At 42.6% G+C, this 20,808-nt stretch overlaps 1 protein-coding gene, 1 long non-coding RNA gene and 1 other non-coding gene across 3 annotated transcripts in view; 1 reads left to right on the top strand and 2 right to left on the bottom strand.

The window, feature by feature from the left end:
• LOC129465019 (transmembrane emp24 domain-containing protein 11) overlaps nucleotides 1-19,047 on the top strand; it is a 32,649-nt gene extending 13,602 nt beyond the window's left edge. The window contains exons 2-5 of the mRNA XM_055246653.1: nucleotides 11,051-11,151; nucleotides 16,968-17,093; nucleotides 17,830-17,976; nucleotides 18,835-19,047. Coding sequence (XP_055102628.1) covers nucleotides 11,051-11,151; nucleotides 16,968-17,093; nucleotides 17,830-17,976; nucleotides 18,835-18,984 — 524 coding nt within the window. The 3' untranslated portion in view covers nucleotides 18,985-19,047. The remainder of the gene's footprint in view (nucleotides 1-11,050; nucleotides 11,152-16,967; nucleotides 17,094-17,829; nucleotides 17,977-18,834) is intronic.
• Nucleotides 2,277-20,794, bottom strand: LOC129465021 (uncharacterized). The gene is made up of 3 exons (XR_008651828.1): nucleotides 20,681-20,794; nucleotides 2,814-2,925; nucleotides 2,277-2,543 (listed from the first exon to the last, which is right to left on the bottom strand). It is a non-coding gene; the product is annotated as an uncharacterized lncRNA (long non-coding RNA).
• On the bottom strand, nucleotides 15,219-15,352 carry LOC129465090 (small nucleolar RNA SNORA48). The gene has a single exon (XR_008651868.1). It is a non-coding gene; the product is annotated as a small nucleolar RNA SNORA48 (small nucleolar RNA).
• Nucleotides 20,795-20,808: the final 14 nt, after the last annotated feature.

Here is a 20,808-nt window from a genome sequence, read left to right as displayed (position 1 = left end):
AAACTAATAAGCAAAAACATCTGCTCCTGGATGCTCCCTTTCAAAGGGTCCCCTGATCTATCTCAAACATTCTGCAAAATACCCGTAGTTTTGTTTATTTTTCAAAGTACAAGTCTTAGAGACTAGATGGGGAAGATGAGGTCAGGTTAAATGGGTGTCATCATTCATCATTCCAGTGGGGCAAACAGGCCCCACTCCTGTCTTCATGGGAGACCTCACTGCCTCTCTGGATTGTCTTGGGTTGGGTGCTCTACAAAGCAGACCCTGAGCCAAGGATTCAAGTGCAAGTGATTTGCTAAGGAAATGCTCCCAGGAGAAGAGAGGGGAAGAAGCCAAGCAAGGGCATTATTTCAGGTTAACCCCAGACTCATCCTAAGCCCTGGTGGAGCCCAGGAGCATGAGGTAACTACAGATCCAGCAGTTCTGCTCCTAGATCCATACTCAGAACAACTAAAAGCCGGGACTGAGATACTTATATATCAGTGCTCACAGCAGCCAAAAAGTGTGCATCAATAAATGCATGGATGAACAAACGTGGTCCATCCACACAATGGAGTATCATTCGGCCATAAAACGAAGGAAATTCTGCTACATGCCACAACACAGATGAACCTTGGAAATATTATGGTAAGTGAAATAAGCCAGACACAAAAAGAGAAATACTGTATGAGACTACATGTAAGGCACCTAGAGGAGTCAAATCCACAGAGACAGATAGAGACTCTCGGGAGTCAGGGGGATGGGAGTTACTGCTTAAGTGGGTAGACTTTCTGCTCAGGAAGATGAAAACATTCTGGAAATGGATGGTAGTGATGGTTACACAACAATGTGGCTATACTTAATGTCACTGAATTGTATACTTAAAATGGTTAAAATGGTAAATTTTCTGTTATGTATATTTTACCACACTTTTTAAAAACATTTTTAAAAAATCTGGGTAAGGGCCAGATGCAGTGGCTCACGCCTGTAATCCCAGCACCCTGGGAGGCTGAGGCGGGCAGATCACGAGGTCAGGAGATTGAGACCATCCTGGTTAACATGGTGAAACCCTGTCTCCAAAAATACAAAGAAAAATTAGCCGGGCGTGGTGGTGGGCGCCTGTAGTCCCAGCTACTCAGGAGGCTGAGGCAGGAGAATGGCGTAAACCTGGGAGGCGGAGCTTGCGGTGAGCCGAGATCACACCACGGCACTCCAGCCTGGGTGACAGAGAGAGACTCCGTCTCAAAAAATAGTAATAATAAAATAAAATCTGGATAAGATATACTACAGCTTGTTCCACCTCCAGGCAAAGGAGCCAGGCATTTGTACTCACACCCCATTCGTTGGCACTGGCTCAGGCTGGGGAGGCGCAGACCTCAACTCAGGGTCTCCCTGTCCTCTGTGCAGGGTATGGCTCCAGCACCCAAGGCCTCCTCTAAGGCCGCAAGCTGCAGTCAAGCATGCCAAAGCCAGGGGTGGCTAAGAAGGCAGGAAGGGACGTTAAGGGCCAGGGGTCATCAGCAGTGCCCACCGCAGCCCTGTGGGCCCAAGTCATGGCAGCTGTCTTCTCTGTGGCAAAGGAAAAGTGCTGTCACCCCAGGAGTGTTGCTGATACCTGGCCTTGCCACAGGCCCTTTGCAAACACTCATGTTGTCTAAAGATGCTGACTTGGGGGAAGTGTCTAACCTTTCAATTGTTTCTCTTTGGTGATGAAAAATGACACACATCTAAGAATAAATGTAAGATAAATGTGCATAATGTCTACATTGAAAACAAACCAGTCACAGAGGGCTATCACAGGACAGAAAAATGGGCAGGAGATTAAGATGCTTCACACGAGAGACCCGAATGGCCAGGAAGTGGATGAGAAGGTGATTGAATTTGTTAATCATCAGGAAAAACGTAAAGCAAAGCCCAGTGGAATGTGACTACACACTCACCAAATACCAAAATGAAGAAGGCAGAAAATAACATGCATACAAGTGGATGTGGAACAGGCACCACCGTTTTCCTGTTTACCGAAGCTGAACATGGGCACCTCCCATGACCAGGTAAACACAGGATATGTCCAACACAAATGTATGCATTGGTTCACAAGACATGCACGAGAATCTTCATAGCAGCATGATGTGAAATAGCCAAAAACTGGACACTGCCCACATGCCCATCAATAGGCAAATTTGTAAGAATAGTTGTGTATTCAAAAATGCAATATTAAACAGCAATGACAGTGATCTACATGGGCATACGGCAACACAGACGGCGCTCACAAAGTGTTGATTAAAAGAAGCCAGACACAAAGCATACATTTTTATATAAAGCACAAAAACAGACAAACATAATCTGTCTTTAGAAGTCCGTGTAGTGGCTCCCTTGGTGGTGGTGGTGATAGGTGGCATGGCAGCTTCCAGGATGCTGACGATGTCTGGACCAGGGTGATTCCACCTGTGAGAATGTGCTGAGCTGTACTCTGATGATCTTTTTGTCAAAAATATGCGTCTTCTACTGAGACTCTTCAAAACGTTACAGAGAAACAGAAGATCCTCCTGGGAAATGGGGACATTCTAGAAGAGATCACTATGTTTACAGCTACTCTCGAAAGCAACTGCTTTCTATGCCCAGGTCTGCACCTCATCAACTAAATCAGAGCACGTGGTGCAGAAGCTGAGCATCAGCAGCATGTAAAGGTCCCCAGATGACACCAACGTGCAGCCAGCTTCAGGACCCCCACTGGACGATCTTTCCTCCCACATGACAGTGGGAATTTACAGACCCCATCCCCCAGCCTGGAAGTCTCCCCTCACCCTTGGAGTCTCAGTCTAAATGTCACTTACCCTCCTCGAGGTTCCTGTTACCCTCAGAATAGGAGCAGGCAGTATGATCAATGAGAAAAAAGAGCCAGGTCCTACAGGACCGAGGAACTCTTTAGTGAATCTGGATTTCATTCTAAGAGCAATAAGGAGGCACTGAAGAAATTAAGTAAACATCATCCCTCTTCTGTCACTTACCCCACTCTGCCTTAGTTAGACATGAATTAATTGTAGTTAGCACATTCTGAGTGATGGCCATGGGCAGGCAGAGTTCTCAGGGAATGCACTGATTAATCTCCATGACCACCCTGACGTAGGGCCTGCTACTATCCTCGTCTTACTTCTGAGAGGTTTTGTAAAGTCACCCGAGATTGCACAGCTTGGGAGTGGGGGAGCCAGAGCCAGGGTCTACCAGATAATTCTGCCTTAAACCACCATGTGCAGGGCCTCCCATTGCCTCATCCTTTCCTCAAACACAGAATGACCCTCAGTGTCTGCCAAGCTCCATACTCAACACTGGGAAGATAATGTTGGGTCTTTCTTCAGCTCTCTGGATATGCCTGAATTTAGCTTACAGAAGAATATTTAAAACAGAAAGACAGTCACAAAACATTAGGTGGAAAAATCAAACTATGGATAGTATGTGCAGTATGATCTCATTTATTATAAAATATAAAAATGTACTTACAGGAAAAAGGCTAAAAGGATAATATGAAATACCAAAAACTTCTAATGGAGATTTTACTTTCTAAACCCCCTACAATGAATGTTTTACTTTTCTAATACAAACCCAAATGACCCATAGTGCCAGCCTCAAGGACTCATCATCTGGAGCCAATGGGGCAGCCATGCCAGGGATCACAGGGAAAGGCTGGCTGCCTTATCAAGGGTGGGCACAGGGTACCAGGGAGGCCAGGAGAGGTGCAGCCTGGTGGACAGCATCTGCATCCCTGGGGCAGCTCCCCTCCCACAGGGTCCAGATGCTCCTGGCACCCAGTAGGTGCCCAGTGTTTACTGAACACCCAAGAGGAGTAAGGCCTGTACCTGGGGGCTCTGCAAGAACCACATGTGGAGTTGGTTTACAACACACACACACACACACACACACCCACATCCAAGTCTGTAGGGAGTAGTGTGTTGCTTTTGGTGGCCAATGCCCTGAATTTGGGAATCAGCCCTGCTAAATTTTAATATTGGAGCTGCCACTTATTATCTGGATTTTAGATAAGTCATCTCAGCCTCTTCAGGCCTCAGGCCCCTCCTCTGTAAAATTGGGTATTGTTAGACCTGCTTAACAGGGTTGTGGGGTTAAATGGGAATGTCGCTAGAAAAACTTTGTGAGTTAAAACCTAGTAATAATGTAAAGAATTATGTATCAAGTACTTACACGGAGCTTCATTTACAAGGTGCTAATCTCTGTGTTAAATAGCACACAACTATTAAGCCACATATTCTTCATACCCTAAGAGAGATGCCATGATTATCCTTGCTTTACTGGTAGAGAAACACACTGAGCAGCTGGGTGTCTTGTCCAAGACGGCACAGCTAGGAAGCTCCATCCCAGTTCCTAGCAGCAAACCCTGCAGGCTCTCTCACCACGCAGTAAGAAGCAAGACACAGCATCTCATCCGTGGATATCTGCGTTCTGTACAGACACCTCCTGTCACACGACTATTTCATCTACACTGCACTGAATGCTCCCCCAGGCTTACTCTGCCCAGGAGCAATGCTTCTCTTCTGCCATCTAGTGGCGCCATGGCGCATGACACCTGAGGGGGCGTGTGCTTAAGGCTGGAGGATCTTGGCAGAATCAAGCAGAAATTCTCCTCCTCCATTCTGATAACTCAAAGTAGTATGCCATGAATATTGGCATTTTAATGGGAGGAGGGGGGGCAACTGGCACTCACTCATTCAAAATCACTTGCTAAGCATGTACGGTAGGACACACTTTCATTCGTTCCACAAAGATGTATTGAGCCCCTACCAATGAGCCACACACCACCCTAGGTTTACTGCCAGGCTCTAGACAGCCAAAGAAACAAGAATAAAATACATTTCCTGCCCTCTAGTACCTTACGGAATACAGACAAGGGGGGCCACCAGAACACGTGGGTATGCTCCATATGGGCAAGTGGGGGCAGCAACAAGAGCAAAGTCCTAGAACATAAGAGGGGGTGGCCACTGACAGAATAGGGAACCCCCATCCATCCCAACAAGAGGGAGCCAGAAAGGGTAAATGTGGGGGGCTTAGGACATTTGCTGGTGAAAAGATGGTGTCTTATTCTGTTTTCTGCTGCTCTGACAGAGTACCACAGACTTGGCAATTTATAAAGTTTATTTGGCTCACAGTTCTGTAGGCAGGAGAGTCCAAGGGCATGACACCAGCATCTGGCAAGGGTCAGCCCACGGTGGAAGGTCAAGTCAGTGCATGAGACAGAGCGAGAAGTAGGCCAAACTTATCTTTCTGATGGGAACCCCACTCCCACGATGGCTTTAACCCCTTCATGAGAGTGGAGGCTTCATGACCCAATCACTTCTTGAAGACTCCACCCCAAATATTGGTAAAATAGCAATTAAACAGCAACATGAGCTCCAGGGGAGCCAATCAAGCCACAGCAGGTGGAGACTCTTACCATTTCCGTAAGACGCAAGGTAACCATCGGAGAAGTGGCAGTGGGGGCAGGAAGGTACTGAAAGACGCTAAGGAGACACACATGAACCAGTCGTTTTAGAGAATAGTGAGCACACATAACTGTGATTTTTAGGTGGTGATATATTTGGAAAGTGACTTGGAAAGCCTGGCTGTGCGCTTCTCTCCAGGAACATTCAGCTGCTTCAGCAAAGGTGCCTAATCACCTTTAGGGCTTTGTTGCCTGTGTTGCTGAATGCTTCAAATGCATTTTAAAATAAATGTGTATTCTACTGTACAGGAGAATGTTCTATAAATGGCAAGTAGGTCCTGTTGGTTGATGATACTGATCAGTTCTTCTGCATCCTTGCTGGTTTTCTGCCTAGTTCTATCAAGTACCCAAGAGAGGAGTACAGAAGTACCAACTATAAACAGGGATGTGTCTACTTCTCCTTTCAGTTGTCAGTTTTACTCCACGTTTTGAAGCTCTCGTTTGGTGCATTTAGGGTGGTTATGTCTTCTTGGTGAATTGATACCTTTATTATTGTGTAATGTCTCTCTTTATTCCTGGTAATTTTCTTTGCTCTGAAGTGTCCTATTTGTGTTTTTTTTTTTTTTTTTTTTTTTTGGTAGGGCCTCGCTGTTGCCCAGGCTGGAGTACAGTGGTTCAATCATAGCTCACTGTTAACCTTGAACTCCTAGGCTCAAGCGCTCGTCCCACCTCAGCCTCCTGAGTAGCTGGAACTACTGGTGCATGCCACCACACCTGGCCAACTTTTACTACTGGTGCATGCCACCACACCTGGCCAACTTTTACTACTGGTGCATGCCACCACACCTGGCCAACTCTTACTACTGGTGCATGCCACCACACCTGGCCAACTTTTAATTTTTTTTTGTAGAGACAGGGTTTTGTTACATTGCCCAGGCTGGTCTTAAACCCCTAGCCTCAAGTAATCCTCCTGCCTTGGCCTCCCAAAGCACTGAGATTATAGGTATGAGCCACCACATCCAGCCCTCTGAAGCCTACTTTGTCTGATATTTATATAGGCACTCAAGATTTTTAAAAACCCATGTCAAAGTGGTATATCTTTTTTCATATTTTTACTTTTAACCTGCCTATAGCACTATATTCAAAGTGATTTTCTTGTACACTGCATTATAATTGGGTCATTTTAAAAATCTATTTTGATAATCTTTGTTTAGACCACTTACATGTAATGTAATTACAGATGTCAAGATTTAGGTCTGCCATTTTATTATTTTTATTCTTTCCCTGTTTTTTATTCCCATTTTCCATTTCCTGCCTTCCTGTGGGCTATTTGAACATTTTGTACTACTCCATTTTGATTTACCTATAGTGTTGTTCACTTTATCTTTTTCTATAATCTTTATTTGTGGTCACTCTTGGGATTATCATACACATACTTATCAGTCTAGTAATATCAGTATTTTACCATTTCAAGAGAAATACAGAAACCTTAACACCATTTAAGTCCCTTTGCTCTCCCATTCTTTATAACATAGTTGTCTTAAATATTACCTCTGCATACAATGAAAAGCATATCAGGTATTGTTATAATTTCTTTAAAAAAATTTTTTCCATAGGTTATTGGGGAACAGATGGTGTCTGGTTACATAAGTAGGTTCTTTAGCGGTGATTTGTGAGATTTTGGTGCACCCATCACCCAAGCAGTATACACTGCACTCAATTTGTAGTCTTTTATCCCTCACCTCCTTCTCACCCTTTCCCCCTGAGTCCCTGAAGTCCATTATGTCATTCTTATGCCTTTGCATCCTCATAGCTTAGCTTCCACTTATGAGTAAGAACATACAGCGTTTGGTTTTCCATTCTTGAGTTACTTCACTTAGAATAATAGTCTCCAATCTCATCCAGTTTGCTGCAAACGCCATTCATTCATTCCTTTTATGGCCGAGCAGTATTCCATCTGCCCTGTTTGTGTGCTACCTAGAGGCTAATCTGAAACCCAGGCAGTATTCCACACCATAGTTGAATTCTCAAAGTTTTTGCTTTATCGATTCTGGTCAGTTTCAAGCATGAGCTGCTCAGAGGTGTGCTCAGGACTTCATACACAGAGTTAAAGATCTTTCTCTCCAGTTCTCTCTTCTGTGAAATCCTCCCCAAGCCTCTAGTGTAGAGACACTGACTCTATTGTCCTTCACTTAGTGCTCGGTGGGGACGTTGACAGGGCTCCACTCCGTAGTCTCCATACTGAAGCATCCAGTGGGAGGGGTGCAATTTCTTTAAGGTGTTCATTTGGAGTAGGGCAGTAATACAGTTTGGGTATTTGTCCCCACCCAAATCTCATGTTGAATTTTAATCCCCAGTGCTGGAGGTGGAGCCTAGTGAAAGGTATTTGGACCATGGGGGTGGATTCCTCACGAATGGCTTGGGCCATCTCCTTGGTGATAAGTGAGCTCTTACTCTGAGTTCACAAAAGATCTGATCACTTAAAAGTATGTGGCACCTCCCCCCACTCTCTCTCTTGCTTGCTCCTGTTTTTCTTTTTTATTGAAACTTTCATTGGTCTTGATGCTCCTCCTTTTGCCATGTAACGGCCTGCTCCTCCTTCATCTTCCACCATGCTTGTCAGCTTCCTGAGGACTCCCTAGAAGCCAAGCAGATGCCAGCACCATGCTTCCTGTAAAGCCTGCAGAACCATGAGCCAATTAAACCATTTTTCTCTGTAAATTACCCAGTCTCAGATATTTCTTTATAGCAATGCAAGAACAGCCTAATACAGGGAGGTATACTCAAAGAAGCTTCATCTTGCAGGGCATCCTATTCCAGATCTTTTGGCTAGAAACATTAGGTTCTTTTCAAAATTTTGGTCTGCAATTGTAGGTTGCGGACTGCCATAGCACCCAGACCAGGATATACAGGAGGAAGAAAACAAACAGATAACCCACCGCTGAGTGGTGCTATGAGTCCTGAGGTCCTCGGCCACTCTAGCTTCTTTTCTCCACCTCTCAGCCTTCTGGTAGTTGCTTTATACATTTTGCCCAGAATTTTTAGTTGTAATCAGCAGGAGAAATAGGGCAGAATGGACCTAGCCCATCTTGTCCAGAACCATCAATGATACCTTTTGTAAAACCTCTTAAAATGGATCATACTAAAAAGTACTGAATACACATTACACATATAGTTAACAAACTTTGGGATGGGAAGAACGGGAGAGATGGGCCAGAACTATTTTAAAGATGCCTTAAGACTGAGGTCACTCTAAAGTGCAGGCAGAGCTTGAAAGTTAGTTGCAGCTTTCTTATCCCTGGAAGTGTTCCCTCTAGTTGTCTCCCAGAGATTACATATTCCATGGGATGCCCTCCTGGCCAATATCCAGCCTCACATTCCCTTCTCAAGCCCTATCAGGGAATTGTCTCTCTCTTTCCTTCCAGGGAGGCACTGTGATAATGGAGCTAGTAGCTCCAGGCTTTGGAATCAGACTGCCTTAGTTCTGATTCTGCCTCTACAACTTCTTGGTTATGCGACTTTATCTGAGAACCAGTTTCCAACATGTAAGATGGGGACAATAATACAGAAACCAAAGACTTTTTATAACCTCTACTATTATCACATAGTCTAAGCCACTTAGATTACAATAGTGTCACTGCTTCCACCCTTGACCCTTCTTCATCCTTTTCTCTGCATAACAGCAACAATAAGAAACTTAAAAGGAAAGTCACATCATGTCACTCCTCTACCCAACTGCTTCCCCAAATCCTTACAATGGACATAGGGGACTCTCTATGATCTGGCCCCTGCTACCTTTTCAACCCCATCTCCTACCATTCTTTCCCTGCTAACCTCACTCCAGCCATCCTCCTGACCTCAGGACTTTTGCATATGTCCCTGCAAGGAATTTCCTTTCTCCACATGGAGATAGCATAATGTGCTGGTAAGGGAAAAATCACCTCAGTTACTAAAAAGTGTGTGAGTGTATACAGTGGGCCCTCCATATCCACAAATTCTGCATTGGCAGATTCAGCCAAATACAGATGGAAAATATTTGGGAAAAAATAGTAAGAAATAACAATACAACAATAAAAATACAAATAAAAACTCAATACAGTATAACAACTATTTACACAGCATTTATGTACTAGGCATTATAAGTAATCTAGCAATTATTTAAAGTATATGGGAGAATGTGCATAGGTTATATGCAAATACTATGCCATTTAGTATAAGGAACTTGCGCATCTGTGAATTTTGGTGTCCTGAGGACATCCTGGAACCAATCCCTCATGGATACTGAGGCATAATTGTATATATGTATAATTTATATATGTACGTATATATATTTACATATAACACATTTATTCAGTGCTGTGTCAAACACCATTCTAAGGGAGCAATTTACAAACATCTGAATCTTCATGACAATAACCCTACATAGGTAAATGCTACTTTTATTTTTTTGAGAGAGTCTTGCTGTCACCCAGGCTGGAGTGCAGTGGCACGATCTTAGCTCACTGCAGCTTCTGCCTCCCAGTTCAAGCGATTCTCCTGCCTCAGCCTCCTGAGTAGCTGAAATTACAGGCATGTGCCACCACACCCTGCTAGTTTTTGTATTTTTAGTAGAGATAGGGTTTCGCCATGTTGGCCAAGCTGGTCTCAAACTCCTGGCCTCAAGTGATCTGCCTGCCTCAGCCTCCCCAAGTGCTGGGATTACAGGCGTGAGCCACCGTGCTTGGCTGGTAAATACTACTTTTATAACGATTTTAGGTATAATGAAACTAAAGTATAGAAAAATTAATTTGCCCACATAGCTAGCAAGCAGTAGTCAGGATTCAAACCCCGACAGTGTAGTGCCTTTTCTCTCACCTTCATAATATTTTATATTTGTACTTTATAAGCATATATTATAGTTATATAAATCTATACATGAGTGATGCATGTTAAGTGTTTAGCACAGTGCCTGGCACATAATATGGGTCCAACGAATGTTAGCTGGGTTTTCATTCCCATTGTACCTTTCAAGTGCACATGAGGGAAGTTAAGTCATATGATAGCTACCACATACTAATGGGAGAAAGCCAGACACTCCTTCAGATCCAACCTTCAGCAGAAACCTCTGGGGACAATGAAACGAAAGACTTGACATGACTACACTGATGTTTTAGCAAAGAATTCTGCTGGAAGTGTATGGGATCAAGTTATGGGAGGAAGAAGTTAAAGCAGGGAGAATTACTGGGGAGGTATCGGAAAAGATCCAAGAGTTCCATCTCTTAGTGGCAGCTCACATGGAGTTTACATTCTAGGTGGAAACCTTTCATAGGCTTATTTTCGGCCGTTCTCACAACTGAGATTTGAGAGGGATATATATTACCCCTATTTTTCTGAATAGGAAATGGAGGCTTAGAGTGGTGAAATAATTTGTTAAGTTACCTAGTCAACAAGAGTGAGAAATGAAGAACTCAAGTCTTCCTCTATATTCCAGAGTCCTCTACTCTGTTAGATACCTAATCACCAAGCTATAGCTGTTCAGACGAAGAGTGTTTTACGATTTAGGTAAACTGAGAAAGATAAATTCATTTAATTTAGCAGTAACATCTAATAAACATTATTACTGTTTCTTACATTTTGTAATGTCTTATATTTTTGAAACAGGGACTTTCAAGATACAGCAATGGGACATAGGCAGACATACGTTCCTTGAATCTGCTCCTGGTTTGGGAATGTTTGTGACTATTACAACTTACAATGATGAGGTAAAACATTCTTTTATACTTTGTTACTAAAATTTGTCATCTGCCAAATATTCAGGCATCATGTAGCCCAGTTTTAAAAGCTCTACAGAAGCACTCACTACCCGGAATTAACAATTTTTAATGCATATAGCACCGAATGATAGCATGACATAAAAACATAGAAAGTGCCTGCCCTCAATGAGCCTATAGTTTAGTTGAGAAGCAGAGACAGGCTCCATAATACAAAAAGCTTTTAAAAAATAAAATGAGGAGTCCCAGATTTGTCATCTTGAGGTTTGCTGATCTTGCTAGGCAAAAGGGACCTTAGGGCCAAAGCATCCCTGTGGTTTTGCACCAACCAGGCCCCATCTACTTTGCTGGTGCTGCAGCCCCACCCAAGCACAAGGGTCAGATAAGCCAAGTCCTCCCTCCTCCCATTTTGGCATGGGCGTTCTCTAGTAATGCAGCACCCTCTGGGACTGTCTGGTCTTATATACCTCTTACTCACTAGGAGTTAGCAGAGGAGTATAAAAGTCACCAGGTAATGTGGAAAGAATACGGATTTTGGAGTCAGAATCAAACTCAAGCATAGATTGTCACATATAAGCTAAAACCTTGGATGGGTTATTTGACTGCTTTGATGCTGTTTTCTCATATATACAATGGATATAACAGAGATATCCATCCCCCACCATGTAAGCTCAAGACAATGAATTCCTCAGCCCACTAACTCAAACCTAGTTGTCCTGGAGCTGTGCTCATGGGGTAGCAGAATGGTGGTGGACCAAAGACTTGTAGAACAGAATAGGACTCTTTCTGGCTGGCAAGAAAAGGGTGCTTGAAGTAGGCAGGACAGGACTCCCACTCTCATGGAACTGGATAACTGGTTGGCCCAAGCTCAGGAAGACACTGTGACACCCCCACTTACGTGGAGACAGACAGCTGTGCTGAAGACTCCAATCCAGTTGGATTTTTGGACACTTGATTTTCACCTGTTCAGTAGTTTTCTCTTGGCACATTTGGCACCTCACTGACAATAACTCCACTGGGACTGTTTTCCTAGCTCCAGCCACTTGTCAAGACAGCTACCCTCTGCTCCCTACACACCCACATCTATGCTTCTAGCCCATACTTTCTGGTCCTTGTTATATCAAACCCCAATTCTGTACTTTCCCAATAATCCTTACTGACCAATCTGAAAGTGTCTCCAAAGCACATTAAACCCAGAGCCAAATTTTAGTTGGGCCAAAAACTATCACGTTAAAACCCATTCACTGTTTTTTTAAAAGACATAAAAATTGCCTGAAACAACATCTGAAGTCTCTATTCTGTTCCATTGATCTGTTTGTCTATTCTTTCACCAATATCACACTGTTTGATTACTGTAGCTTCATAGTAAATCTTAAAGTTGGGTAGTCTCGGTCCTCTTTTATTCTTCCCCCTCGATATTGTGTTGGCTATTGTGGGTCTTCTGTTTCTCCATATAAATATTAGAATCAGCTTGTCAATATTTACAAAATGGTTTGCTAGAATTGTATTGGGATTCTGTTGAACCTATAGAACAAGTTGGGAAGAACTGAGATTTTGACAATAATAAGCCTTCTTATCTATGAACATGGTCTTCTCTCCATTTCTTTCACCACAGTTTTGTTTTCCTCATATAGGTCTTGCACATATTGTTAGATTTATAAATAAGTAATTTGAGGGAGCGTGCTAATGTAAATGATACTGTGCTTTTTATTTCACATTCCACTTCTTCATTGTTAGTATATAGGAAAGTGATTCACTTTCTTATATTCATCTTGTATCCTGCAACCTTACTATAATCACCTACTAGTTCTGGCAGTTTGTCAATTCTTTTGGGTTTTATACATAAACAGTCATGTCACCTGTGAACAAAGACAGTTTATTTCTTCCTTCCCAAACTCTTTATTTCCTTCTACTGCATTAGCTAGGACTTCCAGTCCACCAAGAAAAGGTTTCTAGTTTCTGACCAGTAAGTATATTAGCTATAGGTTTTTTTGTAGATGTTCTTCATCAAATTAAGTTCCCCCGTATCTCTAGTTTGATGCGTTTTTATCATAAATGGGTGTTGGCTGTTGTTAAATGCTTTTTCTGCATCTATTGATATGATGGTATGATTTTTCTTCTTTCACCTATTGATGTGATGAATTACACTAATTGATTTCTAATGTTAAACCAGCCTTGTGTATCTGTAATAAGGCCCATTTGATTGTGGTATATAATTCTTTTTATATATTGTTGGATTTTCATTTGCTAATATTTTGTTAAGGGTTTTTGCATCTATATTCATGAGATACAATGATCAGTAGTTTTCTTATTGTCTGGTTTTGGTATTAAGGTAATGCTGGCCTCATAAAATGAATCAGGAAGTATTCCTTCTGTGTCTATCTTCTGGAAGAGATTGTAGAGAACTGGCACAATTTCTTCCTTCAATGTTTGGTAGAATTCACCAGTGAACCCATCCGGGCCTGGTGCTTTCTGCTTTGGAAAGTTTCTATTAATTCAACCTCTTACTAGATATAGGTCTATTCAGATTGTCTACTTCTTGTATTTTGTTAGATTGTGTATTTTAAGGAATTGGTCAGTTTTACCTAGGTTATCAAATTTGTGGGCATGGAGTTGTTCACAGTATTCCTTTATTATTCTTTTAATGTCCATGGGATTTGTAATGCCCCTTCTTTTGTTTCTGATATTTGTAGTTTGTGTCATCTTCGTTTTTTTTCTTAGCTTGGCTAGAAGCTTTTTAATCTTTTCTAAGAATCAGCTTTTGGTTTTGTTTATTTTTTTCTATTTCTTGTTTTTAATTGATTTCTTCTGTGGTTTTTATTATTTTTATTCTGCTGCTTACTTTGCATTTAATTTTCTCTTCTTTTCCTAGTTTCCTAAGGTGGAAGCTTAGATTATTAATTTTAGATCTCATTTTTTAATAGTCATCCCTTGGTATTTGTGGGGGATTGGTTCCAGGACTCTCCAAAGATATAAAATTCTGAAGATGCTCAAGTCCTTTATATGAAATGATGTAGTTTGCAGGTAACTAGTGCACATCCTCCCATTAATTTAAATCACCTCTAGATTACTTACAATGTAAATGTTGCATAGTTATTACACTGTAGTTTTTCACTTGTATTATTTTTGTTATATATATATTTTTCAAATATATTCAATCCATGGCTGGCTTAATCCATGGATGTGAAACCTGGTATTACAGACAGCCAATTGTATATGGATTCAATGCTTTCAATTTCCCTCTAGTCACTGCTTTTGTTGCATCCCACAAATTTGGTAAGTTGTAGTTTCATTTTGTCTTGAGATTTCTTCTTTGACCCATGTGTTAATTAGAAGTGTGTTGTTTAATCTCCAAGTATTTTGCGATTTTCCAGCTATCTCTCTGTTACTGATTTCCAGTTTAATTCTATTGAGGCCTGAGAACATACATTGTATGATTTCTATTATTTTAAATTCGTTAAGGTGTGATATATGGCCCAGAATATGGTCTATCTTGGTGAATGTTCCATGTGAACTTGAGAAAAATGTGTCCTCTGCTATCACTGGATAAAGTAATCACAGGTGTCAATTATGTCCAGTCAACTGATGGTGCTACTGAGTTCAATGACGTCCTTACTAATTTTGGCCTGCAGGATGTGTCCATTTCTGACAGAAGGGGTTGAAAACTCCAACTATAATAAAGTGTTCATCTGTTTTTTCCTTGCAGTTCTATCAGGCTTTACTTCACATACTTTCATGCTCTATTGTCAGGTACATACACGTTAAGGATTGTTGTCTTCTTAGAGAATTAACCCCTCTATCATTATGTACTGCTCCGTTATGTAATTATCCCTGATAATTTTCATTGCTTCTGAAGTCTACTTTGCCTGAAATTAATACAGCTACTCCAGCCTTCCTTTGATTAAGGTTAGCATGGTGTATCTTTCCCTATCCCTTCACTTTTAATCTATGTGTCTTTACATTTCAAATGATTTTCTTACAGACAACACATAATTGGGTCTCATTTTTTGATCCACTCTATTTTTTAACTGGTGTATTTAGACCATTGACATTTTTTTCTATGTGTCCAAGGCATGAACCAGGTATGGGTACAGATCAAAAGCCAAGCTGGGATGAACAAGGGTTGCTTTGTCCCTGGCTGATATAAGATGGGCACCACCAACAAGGTGCCACTCTACCCAGGCCAAGGACACAGACCATTAACATTTAAAGTGATGATTTATATAGCTGGATTAATATCTGCCATATTTGTTACCATTTCCTATTCATTGCCCTCATTATTTTTTTCTTCTCCTCTTTTTCGTGCCTTTTGTGGTTTTAACTGAGCATTTTCTGTGATTCCATTCTCTCTGTTAGCATATGAAGTTGCCCTAGAGTTTGCCACATACATTCACAACTAGTCCAAGTCTAATTTCAAATAACACTACACTACCACTTCACGGGTAGTGTCTTTTTTTTTTTTTTTTTGAGATGGAGTCTCACTCTGTCACCCAGGTTGGCACGAACTCAGCTCACTGTAACCTCTGCCTCCCGGGTTCAAGCAATTCTCCCTGCCTCAGCCTTCTGAGTAGCTGGAATTACAGGCACCCACCACCACGACTGGCTAATTTTTTTTGTATTTTTTAGTACAGACAGGGTTTCACGATGTTGGCCAGGCTGGTCTTGAACTTCTGACCTCAGGTAATCCACCCGCCTCAGCCTCTCAAAGTGCTGGGATTACAGGCGTGAGCCACCATGCCCAGCCGCAAGTGCCTTTTATTAACAAAATATTCCTAATTCTTCCCTGCTGCCCCTGATTTTATCGTGGCTGTCATTAATTTCACTTACATGTAAACTATGATCATTTGATACACTGTTGCTATTATCTTGAATAAAGTGATATTTCTTAGGTCAGTTAAGAACAAGAAAATAGAAAGTTTTAATTTTACCTCCACTTTTCTAATGCTCATCCTTTATGCAGATTTGAGTTTCTGACCTACATCATTTTCCTTCTTTCTGAAGAACTTCTTTTAACATTTCTTACAAGGCAGATCTACCAGCAAAAAATTCCTTCAGTTTTTATTTGTTTGCGAAAGGCTTTATTCCCTCTTATCTCTTGCAGGATAATTTTGCAGGATACCAAAGTCTAGGTTGGTCATTTTTTTATTCTCAATACATTAAATATTTCACTCTACTCTCTTCTTGCTTGCATAGCTTCTGAGGAGAGGTCAGATGCAATTTTTACATTTGCTGCTCTGTAAGTAAGGTTTTTCCCCCCTTCTGGCTGCTCAAGATTTTCTTATTTCTGTTTGCTTCTCTGCAGTTTTAATGATATTCCTAGGCGTAGCTTTTTGGTTTCATTTTGGGGTTGAGGGGGTGAGGGGATTAATCCTGCTTGGTATACTCTGAGCTTCCTGAATCTATGGCTTGGTATCTGACATTAATTTGGGGAAAAATTCTCAGTCATTATTGCTTAAAATATGTCTTTTCTCTGTTTCTCCTCCATCTGGTACTCCCATTATGTGTCCAGTTACACCTTTTGTAGTTGTCCCACAGTTCTTGGATATTCTGTCAGACAACAGTAGTTGTCCACACTATCCCTGGATACTTTTAAATCTTAGTCAATCTGACAATGAACAAGGTCTATCTTAGTGTAGTTTGAGTTTTTTAATTACTAGCAAGGCTGAATATTTTTCATGTTTATTAGCCATTGATTTCTTGTTTAGGAATGGCACAACTTTTTACTAGATAATATATAGAGGAGTTTTATTTTTAAGAATGGAAACTAGAAAATAATAAACTCAATCTATGGAAATCCTTAATCCTAGGTAATATTGTCGAAGCTATATGGCCCGCAAGGGACATTCTATTTTACTTCACATTCACCTGGTGAACACATCATTTGCTTAGAATCTAATTCTACAAGGCTTGTGTCATTTGGAGGGAGTAGGCTGGTGAGTATATGCTTCCCATGTCCTTGTTGATGAACACAGCGTCAGCACCATTCAAGCATGACATTGGTATGCAGAACCATTACACTCAAACTGGCTAGAAACTTATTAAAGTCCTATGCCCAGATCTCAGCGCAGCAACCAAAGAGGGAGCTGGAGAGCTTGGAAGGGGTTCAAAGGAGAGCCATGAAGTTGATTAAAGGGTTTGAAAAATAAGAGCTGTGAGGGAAGGTTAAAAGAACTGTGATTATTCAGGCTTGAAAACAAGTGAAGGCTGAAGGGTGAATTAATAATGGAATTCTAATAAATAAAAGTGTTACACGATAGATGGTGATTGGCTATTTTCTAAATGTGTTCAGAACTGATGAAAACAATTTGTACTTTAGTTTAAGAAATTTAGTTATATGTAAAGAAAATTTCCCTCAGAGCATTAATCAAATTTTCTCCACACCAAAGTCATTTACCTAATAGTTAATTTCATGTTCAGGAAGGTAGAAATATACTATAAGTTCAGTAATTTACCATTTAATGCATTATTATTACAAGAAAGACTACCAAGTAGGATAAGAAAGAGTGGCAGTGAGGGAAAAAGGGAGCTGAAGAGTGAAGCAGTGCCCTGCTTATGAAAAGGGGGAAGGGAGAAAAACGAAGGACGAGGATACAAGAGTGAGAAAGTAAGGAAAAAGAGTGGAGCTGTTTTTAAAAACGTGCCATTTTTTCCTTTTTACTGTTTGTACAGAGGATCCACTTAGATATTCGAGTTGGTGAACACGACCTTGATGCGGCCATTGCTCAAGCAAAGGACAAAGTTAATGAACTTACCTTCAAGCTTGAACATCTAATTGAACAAATTGAGCAAATAGTCAAAGAACAAAACTATCAAAGGGTCAGTCTGCCTATTCAGCTTATTTTATCTCTTGCTACCAGCAACGCATTTCTCAACACAAAGCCCCTGGACCAAGGAAAGAATGAACTGCCTGTTCCTCACTTTCTCTCTGAGGTAGAACTGTGTGGATTCACAGGGACCAGAGAGAGCAATTTGTCTTCACTCTGTCTGCTGGACTATGAACTCCTCTAGGAAAGAGAATTTCAGTTCATTCATCTTTTGATGCCCTGTGCCTAACAAAGTCCCCAGTAGCACAGGGGGTGAGCTTGCAGAATGAATAAATGCTTCCAAAGGCATCCCATGTATTTGTAGAGGCTCATGTATGCTCACTTTCCAAATCACAATTTTATTCTTATGACATTAAGTGCTTTTTGAGTCACTACACTAAGTGGATATTGGTCAGATATGGGCTTAAATCTCAACTACCTGTCAGTAATCTGTGTCATCTCTAAGCTTCAGTTTCCTTATCAGGAAGATAAGGACAGGTGTGACAAGCAAATAAGGCATGCAAGTGCTTGGCCTAATGCCTGGCATAAAGGCTGGACTCAAATGCTGAAATCTACCACTATTGGGTAATGTTCGCTTTGCCTGATGGTAGCAAATAAAATTTATAAATGGTCAAATTCCTGATATTTTACACCAAAATACAAAAACATCTTTTATAAGGTTAATTTTTACTCTCTTATACTTGGCTAAGCAATGGTTTCTGGTTTAGAAAAAACAGACTGCACGGATACGCTGGTGTAAGATATTAATTGGGTAATATTAAATACCTTGAATGCCCACAACAACCCTCCCCTCAAAATCGTGAGTTAAGTACTTTATGACACTAAACCTGTCTATTTCTTTTCCGCGTAGGACCGTGAAGAAAATTTTCGAACGACCAGTGAAGATACAAATAGCAATGTTTTATGGTGGGCTTTTGCACAAATACTAATCTTTATTTCAGTCGGAATTTTCCAAATGAAGTACCTGAAAGACTTCTTTATAGCTAAGAAGATTGTTTAAAATATTATCAATAAGGACAAATAATCTGCATAATGTTTGAGTTAATAAATCAAAATACCTGCATAAATGTGTATTACTTTTATGATTTCAAAGATAACAGAGATCGAAATTAACGTATCATTATAACATTGATAGAATACTTTTATAAGGCAGCTTCTGAATTTGATAGATTAGGCACCTCATCCTATTCTTAAACTTGTTTTTGAGACTGAGTCTCGCTCTGCTACACAGGTGCTGTCAGGCTCACTGCAGGCTCGACCTCCGGGGCCCAAGCGATCCTCCCACCTCAGCCTCCCGAGTAGCTGGGACCCCAGGGGCCCACCACCACACCCAGCTAATTTTTGTGTTTTTTGTAGAGACGGGGTTTTGCCACGTTGCTGGTCTTGCTGTTTTAAACTTGGTAGAGATCAGCACTGTCTAACAGAAATAAAAGTGGGCTACATATATAATTCTAATTTGCTGCTGTTGTTGTTGAGACGAAGTCTCACTCTGTTGCCCAGGCTGGAGTGCAGTGGTGTGATTTCGGCTCACTGCAACCTCCACCTCCTGGGTTCAAGCGATTCTCCTGCCTCAACCTTCGGAGCAGCTGGGATTACAGGTGTGAGCTACCGCACCCAGCCCATACGTAATTCTAAGTTTTCTAGTCTCCACATTGAAAAGGATTTTTTGAAAGGGTAAAATCAACGCTAGTGATATATATTTAACCTAATATATCAAAAATATCATGTTAACATGTAATCAATATAAAATTACTAAGATGTTTTTCATACGAGGCCCTGGAAACAGCTGTATTTTACTCACACCTTTCAGGGCGCAGGGGCCACCCTGCGCTCCCCCAGCACAAGCACTTGCCTGAGCCTCTAGATCCGAGCTTTGCAGCGTCCAGCGGGTGGAAACTCTCAGAATCACGCGGAGGACAATTTTATAAAAAGTCACGTCCTCATGCTGGAAGCTGGAAGCAGCAGAGGCCCTTCCCGGGCTACGCCTTCCGTTTCAGAGGGAAGCAGGCTCAGGCCTCCCGTGCTGAGGTCTCTGCGCCAGTGGCCACCTGGACACTAGCCCCAAAGCATGCAGCGCGGCCTGGCCCCCACCCCCGACTGCCCCACCCCACCCCCGACTGCCCCACCCCACCCCCACCGCCTCACCCCACCCACTGCCTCACCCCATCCCACCCCCACCGCCTCACCCCACCCACTGCCTCACCCCATCCCACCCCCACCGCCTCACCCCATCCCACCCCCACCGCCTCACCCCACCCACTGCCTCACCCCATCCCACCCCCACCGCCTCACCCCACCCACTGCCTCACCCCACCCCACCCCCACCGCCTCACCCCACCCCACCCCCACCGCCTCACCCCACCCCACCCCCACCGCCTCACCCCACCCCAACTCCCACATCCCCACTCCTGCTCCTGCTCCCACCCCAACTCCCACACCCACTTCTCCCTCCCTCCCTCCCATCCCGCTCCCCGGGCCCCCAAGGCCCCCACGCCCACTCTTCCCTACTCCTCCCCTGCCTCGCCCAGCGCACCACCCTGGCCGCCCTGGCCTCCTGCCCTCGAGGTGGGCCTGGCCCGCATCCCCCGCCCTCGGCGCTCCCCCTCCCCCTCCCCCACTGCGGTCGCGCCCGACGCCTCCTCAGCGCAGCCGCCATTCCCCGCGCCCGCCACCCAGGCCGGGCTTCCACAAAACACCTGAGGACCGCAAAGACAGGGGCGGGACGTTCGTGCTCGCGGTGCGTTCCTCCGCCTACTCCAGCACAAACGACCTGGGAGAGGAGTCAGACGCGCCCTCCTGGGTGCTGCGGGACAACCCGCGGGGT

This window comes from Symphalangus syndactylus, chromosome 16 (assembly GCF_028878055.3).
Source record: "Symphalangus syndactylus isolate Jambi chromosome 16, NHGRI_mSymSyn1-v2.1_pri, whole genome shotgun sequence".
NCBI classification, from domain to species: Eukaryota; Metazoa; Chordata; class Mammalia; order Primates; family Hylobatidae; genus Symphalangus; species Symphalangus syndactylus.
The sequence above is the reverse complement of the archived record's forward strand: the minus strand, read 5'-3'. Positions and strand labels throughout refer to the sequence as shown.